The sequence below is a fragment of the Elephantulus edwardii genome, unplaced genomic scaffold (assembly GCF_000299155.1).
Source record: "Elephantulus edwardii isolate Elephantulus edwardi_28Jun2011 unplaced genomic scaffold, EleEdw1.0 scaffold00044, whole genome shotgun sequence".
NCBI lineage: Eukaryota > Metazoa > Chordata > Mammalia > Macroscelidea > Macroscelididae > Elephantulus > Elephantulus edwardii.
In genome coordinates this window covers 3,592,243-3,601,804 of record NW_006399794.1, presented here as the reverse complement: position 1 = coordinate 3,601,804, position 9,562 = coordinate 3,592,243, and the positions used below count along the sequence as shown (strand labels likewise).

The 9,562-nt window shown below is 40.4% G+C and overlaps 1 protein-coding gene across 1 annotated transcript in view; it reads right to left on the bottom strand.

Annotated features, from left to right (window-relative positions):
- Nucleotides 1-9,562, bottom strand: part of EIF4G2 (eukaryotic translation initiation factor 4 gamma, 2) — a 10,917-nt gene continuing 1,355 nt past the window's right edge. Inside the window, exons 3-24 of the mRNA XM_006885592.1 lie at nucleotides 8,960-9,552; nucleotides 8,560-8,686; nucleotides 8,150-8,215; nucleotides 7,436-7,576; nucleotides 6,802-6,904; nucleotides 6,306-6,437; nucleotides 6,151-6,217; nucleotides 5,618-5,769; nucleotides 5,040-5,150; nucleotides 4,805-4,888; nucleotides 4,627-4,725; nucleotides 4,142-4,283; nucleotides 3,885-4,045; nucleotides 3,447-3,560; nucleotides 2,800-2,925; nucleotides 2,573-2,677; nucleotides 2,237-2,452; nucleotides 1,892-2,150; nucleotides 1,413-1,617; nucleotides 1,079-1,290; nucleotides 870-991; nucleotides 1-81 (exon numbers count right to left, since the gene is read on the bottom strand). Of these exons, the coding sequence (XP_006885654.1) occupies nucleotides 16-81; nucleotides 870-991; nucleotides 1,079-1,290; nucleotides 1,413-1,617; nucleotides 1,892-2,150; nucleotides 2,237-2,452; nucleotides 2,573-2,677; nucleotides 2,800-2,925; nucleotides 3,447-3,560; nucleotides 3,885-4,045; nucleotides 4,142-4,283; nucleotides 4,627-4,725; nucleotides 4,805-4,888; nucleotides 5,040-5,150; nucleotides 5,618-5,769; nucleotides 6,151-6,217; nucleotides 6,306-6,437; nucleotides 6,802-6,904; nucleotides 7,436-7,576; nucleotides 8,150-8,215; nucleotides 8,560-8,686; nucleotides 8,960-9,552 (3,403 nt within the window). The 3' untranslated portion in view covers nucleotides 1-15. The remainder of the gene's footprint in view (nucleotides 82-869; nucleotides 992-1,078; nucleotides 1,291-1,412; nucleotides 1,618-1,891; nucleotides 2,151-2,236; nucleotides 2,453-2,572; nucleotides 2,678-2,799; nucleotides 2,926-3,446; nucleotides 3,561-3,884; nucleotides 4,046-4,141; nucleotides 4,284-4,626; nucleotides 4,726-4,804; nucleotides 4,889-5,039; nucleotides 5,151-5,617; nucleotides 5,770-6,150; nucleotides 6,218-6,305; nucleotides 6,438-6,801; nucleotides 6,905-7,435; nucleotides 7,577-8,149; nucleotides 8,216-8,559; nucleotides 8,687-8,959; nucleotides 9,553-9,562) is intronic.

Genomic DNA, 9,562 nt, shown 5'->3' with positions numbered 1-9,562 from the left:
GCTTTGGCTGGTTCTTTAGTCAGCTTCTTCCTCTGATTCCTCTTCTTCAGCAGTTTCTAGCCAGGTTAGCCACTGATTCACCTGTAAATTAAATTAGCAATTTAACAAAATATGTAGTAGTTAGGAAGAAAAACATATACCCTAAAATGATTAAAAAACCCCAAACAAATCAAACCAAACAATAAGCCCCAAAAAACCCAAAATAACTTGGTTCCTTCAGTATTTCACCAGTTTGAGAAAAATATTTGATTCACAGGTAGTTTCTGACCACTTATTTAAGTCTTTTAAGAAAAGATACTACTCCAGTTACAGTACAGAATCATTTTAATCAAGAGAAGCTACTCCCAGATTTTACTGTTGGCAGTACAGGGGTGGGGTAGGGATATTTTTTTTACAAGTTGCTGTCTACTTTCACTGCAGAATGAACAGATCAGATTCTCTGAGGTTCATGTTCAAAAAAATTGGCATGGAGTCTTAACAATTAAAATGTTATAGAGATTACTGTTTCTCAAAGTTTAACCCTCTGGAGTACTAAGTCTGAATGTGCACCACAAATCACTCAACTCTCAGGGATCAGGCCTAAAACCTACTCTTGAGTTGATGATTTCTGTGAATCACAATCTATTAGCAAACTGCTGGATTTAGATGTGCATATACAAGTTCACTTACAACCAAAATAGGAGGAAATCAAAGCTCCTTTGTACTGATGTGCCCCCACTTAAGTCAATTAGCATGAAAAACACAAGTCAATAGCTTTGTTCCTAAAAATTTTTCTAGTTACCACTAAGATGGAAGAAATGACTTAATCTCATAGCTTTGCTGCTAGTCGGTTTAACAGATACAGAAAATTTATAAAAACTAAAATTTACCTGGAACAAAGCCTTGCCTTTCCCCGGAAACTCTTGGGTTATATCTTCTTTCCAAGCCAAAAAAGCTTCTTCTTCAATAATTTCCATGTCATAAAAGTAAACAAAAAAGCGAAGTAACATGCCTAAGAAAGGAAACAGAATCAGATTACTTAACAGGCTGTTTAAAAATAATTCAGAAAGTGCCATTCTTCTAATATTGGATTGCTCACCTTTTGGGAAGTTGCTGTTGAAACAGTGGACCTGTAGAGCATACAGGGCACTGACTTGTAGATCAACATGATCATGTAGGAATTTCTGCATTACTGGCTTGAAAGAAAGCAGCAGTTGTTTTTCCTGCTCTACTTGTTCTTTGGAAGCAGTAGAGGAAGAATCTGTTTCATCACTGGGTGGGTTTACTTCACTAGAAATATACTGTAAGAAGCTGAAGAGAAAAAGGACTCCTTAAGACCCAGAAGTAAAGACATCGTCACGTTTTACTTTTCTAGTAAATAAAATTAAAAACCTCTATAGTGTATGTAGAAAACCATAGCTTTAACTTCTTACCTGGTCATTAGAATGTTCACAAATCCTTTATCTACATGAAGTTTGGGAGAAATATTATCTTTAATCCATTTGTATATGGTTTGAGGGGATGGATCCAGCTTTATTTGCTTTAATAGTTCTTTCTCTAGTTTGAGGAGTGGGAATAAGAAACTCAGTCCCTTTCCTTCCAGAATCTCCAGCATACGGTCTTTATTCTGATCAATTTCTGGGGAGGAAAAAAGGACAAAAGTCATTTGCATCATCCTTTTCTCCCCCAACTTGGAGTGCTTAGAACAACCAAACAGCTGAAACACCAGTAAACGAATCAAATAAAAATGATCATAAACATCTATTCATAATAAGCTCCATCTGTGATAAAGTTAATCTTATCTGGACCAAAAAACCAAACCCCAGACAGACAGACCACATGTGATGTATAAAACACAACCAAAGATACCATAAATTCTAACACAAACCCATTCTCCCAAACAGTCTCTCACCTGGAAGCATCTTCTGCATATTGACCTTGCTTTGTTGAAAAAGTTCTGTTAACCATTCTCGATCTTGTAATTTAGCTAATTGCTGAAGGCAAAGTAAGAAGAGAGGAAAATGGGTGCCACTTTCCAGTGGTTGAGCTAGTTCTGAAATGCTCACCAGCTCTGAAATGATGGCACGAGCTGCAAACTGTGCTAAATAAGATTTCACCAAGGGGATGTCAACCTCCAGTTTGGGGCACTGGTCCAATACGTTCAGGAAAGCCTTAGAAGGAATACAAAATCACAAAGTTAATGGTTGTCAAATGTGCACACTAGAGATCTCATCAGAAAAATGTAAAAGACGTCTACCTGCATGAAGTTGTCACTTGTGGCTATTCCTTCCTGTTTGAGTAAACTGATCAAAGAACTTGCTTTTTCTTTATCTTCATCACTTCTATCTAGTGACAGGAGGATTACTTTGCTTAACATCTCTGGAAGAAAGTGTTTAGGGGCCCTCATTTCCCTTACACCATTGACAGCCTCATTTGCATTTCCACTATTCAGATACTCAGTCACAACAGTTTCCTGGAAGGGGGGGAGACAAAAACAAAACACAAATGAAACTCCACAATTATTTTTGTTTTTTCTTTGTTCCAAATGTACTTTGTGGACTAGGGAATATTTACAGAATTGCATGAAACTTACAGTTAATTTAAGTAGTTCTTCCTTTGATGGTGGTGGCTTTTTGCTGGTCTTGGCAGGCTTTTCCTGGATAAGTGGTGGATTAGTTTTGAGACCAAGCTGAGGTGTCTAAAAAAAGAGCAATGTAACAAATAAATACAAGGAGCCTGAAGGAAAAAATAAAGCCCATCTTTGGACAGCATTAGAAAAGGCCAAGAACACAGAAGACACTGTCATACTAGAACTCCTACCTGTCCCAGAGGTGGTGTTTGAGTGCGTGGTGGTTGTGCACTAGGAGGAATCATAGTTATCTGGGGCTGAAGCTTTGGCACTTGATTTTTATTCATTAAGAAAGATTGAGCAGGCCTCAGGCTAATCTGGAATGAAAAACAGGTATCAAAGTTAGCAACATGCAATTGGCTACAAATTTAACACTCCAAGTTCCTAAAATTAATTTAAAATACACAATACAATCGAAGGTAGAAAGGCAAATATCTCTAGGAACGGTAATGTTTATTACATGCCAGGTTTAATTTCTGACAAAATGTCTCCTAGGTTAACAAAACTATTAAAAACCAGCAAGTGAAAAGTGTAGAAAGGATCTTGCTTTACTCTTCTCAGTTACCCCACTTACTGGAAAACCAAGAAAACCATTTTCCTTGCTCTATCTAAAGATTTTGAGACTTGCCCTCATATCTCATAATCTTCGCTCACAGGACGCTGGACAGCCAAAGAAAGAAAAATAGGGAGAAAAAAAAAGAGAGAAAACGAAAGAAAGAAAAGAGAGAAGACCAAGAACTCCAGCATATGTCCTCTTAATGCGTCTCTTTTTATAATCATCGGGCAATATTTTCTGAATTGACAAACTACAATATGCAAATAACATAGGCAAATGTACCTCATCTGCATTAAGCTGTCCTTTCTTAGAAAACCGAGGTGGCATATCCTTCGACTGTCCTTGTAGCTGGGATAAGAGTCCCTGACTCTGGTTATGGTAGAGCTGGCTTAGCCCCTATTTCAGAAAGGGAGAAAGAAAGTCTAGATAAAAAGGGGTCCATAAATTTATGGTAATTAAGTACCAGACGGATGATGAGTCAAGTTCCAAGGAAAGCATAACTGACTGTGCCCAGAAAGAGTCAAAGAGTGAACAAGGAAGAGTAATACTAACCTGACTGTCAAAGTCTTGTGATTTACTAATACTTTTCTAATCTTAAGAATAAACATTTAATCCAGTTTGAAATATCTGTCACAGATGTTACTTGGGTTTAAACACAACTATTACAACAGTATTTTAATACTTAACACTTGTAGCCTGTGCAACTAAGTATATTCTTACCTGGCTTTTCATAAACTTGCCTCCCATCTCTCCAAACTGCGATTGTGAGGGAGGCATGATGTGTCCCCCATGGCCATTGAAGAGTTGACTTGAACGATGACGCCCCATGGTGGGTGAAAATCTATCCTGGATAACTCCTGGACCAGTACCAATTCCGCTACCTTAAAACACACACAGACAACACTTACAACTCTACTTCCATGATAATGTAAAATAATCTTACAGTTTAGTCAAAAGGCAGACTTGTTGAAAATTACCTGGCATTTGTCCAAACATATCAGCAAGTCCTCCAAGTGGGTCCCTATCCATTTTCATTCTAGGTGGCATGAACGGTCCCTCCAGAAAGAAGTCACTTCTCATCCCTTGAGCCATAGGAGCAGGAATAAACACTCCTAGATCCTTTAAAAAGAAAATAAGCACTTGTTTTTGGACATTGTTAAAACTAAAAATTACACACCACTGGTAAGTTAATGCAAGACAAGTCAAAGAGTCTTATTTACGTTATTTTGGTGTCTTCTGTCCAAATGATAAACATTTAACTCCACCACTAAGAGACAGTATCAAATATTTATCTACAAGTGTTTGCAAGATCCCCTATTGTAAAAATCTTTAAATTCCACTGCCTAAACAGGTAAAGGGGAAAAAAAACCAAAAAACAAACCCACCACCAAAAAACCCAAAACAAACAAAAACAAACCCTCCCCCCAAAAAACAACAACCAAAAAACACCTAAATTTCTTACTTTTACCGCATCTTGACGGATTTGATTGATCGTCTTTGGTCCATTGTCAAGAAAAGCCTTGCGAGGAACCCAGTGGTGTTCTCGCAACTCTACGGTATCCTTTAATTTAAAAACAAAGTTTAATATTCTCAAAGAAGAAGTTGGACCAAAAATATAGTTTTAAGCAAAATCATCTTACCTGCAGCAGGAAACGAATCCTTGCTGGCAATTCCTTACTTAACATCAAGGAGCACATTCGGGCAAAGTACTGATCCATTAAGGACTGCACAAAACATAATCAGAAGAAATCTCAAAATTGTGTAGGTGCTCATTAAAGCTTTACCCACCAGATTATAATGAATCTTTACACTACCACAAAAATACGTCCAAATAAAAATTAAGACTGCAGCACTTTCGTGAAACAACATACGCACCTTGGCTCGTTCGTGGTCTAATCTAGGTCCCACTGTCCTCATTATCTGACAGAGGCACTCCAAATCCTCTCCCATATCTTTGAGTTGGACTCTCTTCTTCTTTTCCAAAAGCTACAAAATAAAAGCCACATGTTGATAGAAATCTTAACTGTTCCCAGTTTAGAAGTTTCCCAAACATTGCATGACACATTTATAAGTCCTACCATGTACTGCTCACAACACTGAAATGCATTTTCTCTAAGTGCCAGATTTGCTATCTAAAACATGGCCTGGTGGATAAGAAGTTGTGCTGCCAACCCACCAGCTATTTGGATAAAAAAAAGATGGGCTATCTCCTATGTGATTAATAACCTCTGAAAACCTGCTGGAAGGACAGTTATATAATGGTTTTGATTTGACAGTCCATTTTGACCACCGGGTACCTAATAACTGTGTACTGTTCCACAACATTTAAGTACGCTTTCTTCAAGAGTCAAATTTGATAGCTCTACACTATCTTTCTCAGTTGACAGAAAGAATTAAACTCCCAAAACTAATGTACCCAAATATAGTAAATCTAAATTCTCAGTCATACTTACTGTTTTGATGCACTTATGAAGGATAGATTCATGAATAAGATCAAGCTTGCCAAGTTCTCCAATGAATTTGATGTTCCCCAACATCTTGATCTTAGCAATGGCTCTCTGTTCCTCCTCCTCTGGGAGGAGGGGATTTTCACGCTTATCATAGACTGGGGAGAAAAAAAGGAAAAAGTCAACATTCACAATTAAGTGGATCATACACGGTTATTAGCTGCTATTAAATTAGCTCTGACTCATGGTGACCTTATATATAAATGAACAAAGTACTGGTTGGCCCTATGTCATCTACCTCTGGTGTGTTTAGTCTGTTGTTACAATCTTCTAACATCACTGTTGTCAAGCAGAAAATCAGAGCTAATACTCTCCCATTGGGTTTTTTGAGGCTCTAAACTTTACAGAAGATTCTCCCATCTTCCTCCTGAAGAGTGGCTAGTGGGTTCAAAGAACTGCCTTTTTAGTTACTGGCTTAACATGTTCATCACTACATCACCAGGATTCTACTACTATTTGTTTTCAAATGTAATTCTTACCATCAACATTTCTGGTTCGGTTTTCAAATTCATCTTGTAATTTTGAAATTAGGAGGCGTCTGAATGTCTACCAGAAATAAAAAAAAAAAAAAAAGACATTTAGTGGTTTTCTTAATGAAATCTTTCAAATCAACATAAACCAACAGACAACTTACTGTGCTTTGCTTCTGTCCTGGTTGACCCTCTGCTGCTGGGCCATCAAAGTTTGGTGCATCTTCTGCCAATCGCAGACATAGCTGAGCATACAATGAGCTATACTTTGGCTCTTCTAAGGCTTTGTCCACAATCTACAGAAAATAGATTAACCACACATTCTTTCTGAGAATCCTCCTTTACAACTTCTCACACTTCATTTAAAATTTGGAAATGAAAATGTAACATGTGAAATGCTTAGCACACTGTCCAATTATAGAGATAACACACTAGTGACATCCTTCCCCCAGATGCTCTTGGATACTTAAATTTCAGCAATTAAACGATTTCCAAGACTCAGTTTTCCACAGAAAGAGGTAAAATAAATGATGGCTCATAATTGAGAATCTACCTCAAGTCTAACAGTGAAAATGTGTATGTTAGAATGCTAATAATACATGAATTTAGCCACATCTTAGACTTTTTGTGTTTTTAAAAGAAAAAAGAGCTAACACTTACCAGCAGTATGACCCCTTTAAGGATGAGTTTAGACTCTACACCCACATTGAGGAGCTCAAGGCATAGCTTGTCAAACTTTTCAGGAGTAAGCTTATTTAGTATGCTGAGGGAGAAAAGAATCACATATAAGTACCAGCAATATACAAAAAAATTATTTGGAAAGGAAAAGGCTTTTATGCTACATTAATCCACCCCCAACACCTCTCTTTAATACATTTCTTCTTATCCACCTATCCAAAAGCCTCAGATTTTGAAACCTCTTAAGAGTATTTATGTACGTATACTAGATTGGGAAGGTTAAGGTGAGGTCTGTTTAATAAAAACTTTTCTTGTTTTCTCAGATTACAAAAACCTCATCAGCAAAGATAAAATTAGTATCATTAAATTGCCTGATTCACTAGATTACACAAGTGAAAATGCCATCATAATTGGTTTTTGGATTTTAATCTAACAGTTTAAAGCATAGATTCTAAACTTATATGCTGCATTTTAATTTAAAATAATTTTTACGATAAAGCCAACATTAACTTTCATGACAAACTCTTTAGCATTAACTTCTAAAATTCTCAAAGTAAGCTAACCTAGTATTCTTCCTTCTTTCAGTGAAAAGCACAAAACAGACTGATGAACTTACCCTCTTACTTTCCTGAAGATTGCATCATGTCGTTCTTTTTCATTTGCGGAGTTGTTTGCTGCGGAGTTGTCATCTCGTCTAGTGCTTCGTGCAGGAATCCATTTCTGAGCGTTTTGCCCTGGGGTTTTCCCCAGGAACTCGCTAATTAATAAGATTAAAGAAATTACAATTAGGAACACGGAAATTATAGCATCCAGTCACACAACAAATGTTTCACTGTTAAAGATCACAACTACACTACTCTTGAGACCAGTGTTTCTTTAACCATGAGACTCCGCTGAAGGGCTTGTTTAAACAATCCTGGGCCCGTCTCCAGAGTTCCTGATTTAGTAAATCTAGGGTGGAACCTAAGAATCTGCTTTGCTAGTAAATTCCCAGGAAATGACCCAGTAGTATGACCCCTTTAAGGATGAGTTTAGAGTCTACAGCCACATTGACGGGATTCTGGTCCAAGACACACACCTTGGAACCAACCAACAGTGTAAAATTTTCAAGATTATGACCACATTCCACTGACATGTTTTCAACAGTCTGAGGGTCTTAAAACTAAAACGACTTGTTAAGAAACAATTAAGAGTTAATTATAAAACAACTGATTGTTCTAAATTTAGGTTATTAAGCAGAAGCCATGCCTCACGACAATATCAATATTGTTGCGCTCAAGATCTGTCTAAATGTGTCATTTAAAGAATTCTTTCCCCCAACTTATGATACCTGTTGCCAGCAGTCTTGGGATAGTGCTGAGGTCCACCCCTACTTCCTCCTCCGTCCGAAGAAGCACTATTTAAAAGCATCAAAAAATTAGTTCTTACTCAAAAGAAGTATTATTATGTACTATACCAACTACACCTAAAAGACTAAATTTTGACCTAATGGGCAAGTCAAACTGTAGAACGGATTAGTTTATTCAGATGGAAACTACAGAAGACAACGTGTAAAAATTAAGTATTTCTTTCGATGTACATGGCATGTTATAAATTAAACCTCTAACAAAGTAAAAATTATGCAGAGTAACTGACTTGTGTCTTTATCACTGATTCTCAAAAACCCGTCACACACACACACACACACACACACACACACACACACACACACACACACAGCCCCCGAGTCCGCACGCATACCTGAAACGAGAAGCACCCCCTTCTGCAATCGCACTCTCCACTTTGGCGGCTTGACAACGAAGAATCTTCAAAAGAATAATATTAATGGATGGGGTGGGGAGGGGAGGGGAAGGGAGAAATGAAAAACCTAGAATGAGAAAGAGCACCAAAATTAGACACGACGAACGCACAGCTCTGGCAGCCTTCTCTCCAGTGTCACTCAGGTCAGGTCCCGGCCGGGGGCCCGCGAACGCCCCCCTGCACTGCGGGCCGCACTCGGAACGCCGAGGACAACACTCGCCTTGTTTCAGTCACCTGGACATGTCCTTAATTCCCAGGGTGCAGAGAGCGTGACAAAAATACATCCACTAAATGCAAAACTGCTTTTTACACAAGGCAGATGGATTCTACTTCCTCTCACAAGTGAGCACAAAGGTGCCGCCGGCGGGACCGGACCCGCTCGCCGCCGTCCCGTCCAGCCCGGTCCCCTCCGCCGTCCAGTCCCGTCCCCTCCGCCGTCCAGTCCCGTCCCCTCCGCCGTCCCCGCCTCCTCCTCCCAAGGCCCATCTGCAAAGCCGCGGGCCGCAGCAGCCGGCGGGGCCGCAGGAACCCCCGCCCCAAGCTCCCTCCCCGGGAACAAAGAGCAGCGGCTTCCTCCGACCCCGGCCGCCCGGAGAGCGCTTCCGCCCGCGGCCTCCCCACGGCTGCGGCTCGACCGGCACAGCCCGGCTCTTTGTTCTCGGGCAGGAAGGCCCGCGGCCCGCCCGCCGCCAACAAGCCGGCGCCCTCCGGCCCCGTAAGTCCCCTCCGCCGACCGCCGCCGCTCCGGTTCCCCGTCGGCCGACACGAGCGACGCACGAGCCCACCTCACCCCCTTCCGGCCGCAGCCGGGACCCCGAGGGGAGACGCTTCCTCCCAACCCCCCAAGGGCAGGCCGGCCGCGTCCCCGCCGGCACCGAGCCGCCCCTTCTACCTCCGCCCGCTGGAGGCCCGCTCCCGACTCCTGCGCGCCGGCTGGTCCCGC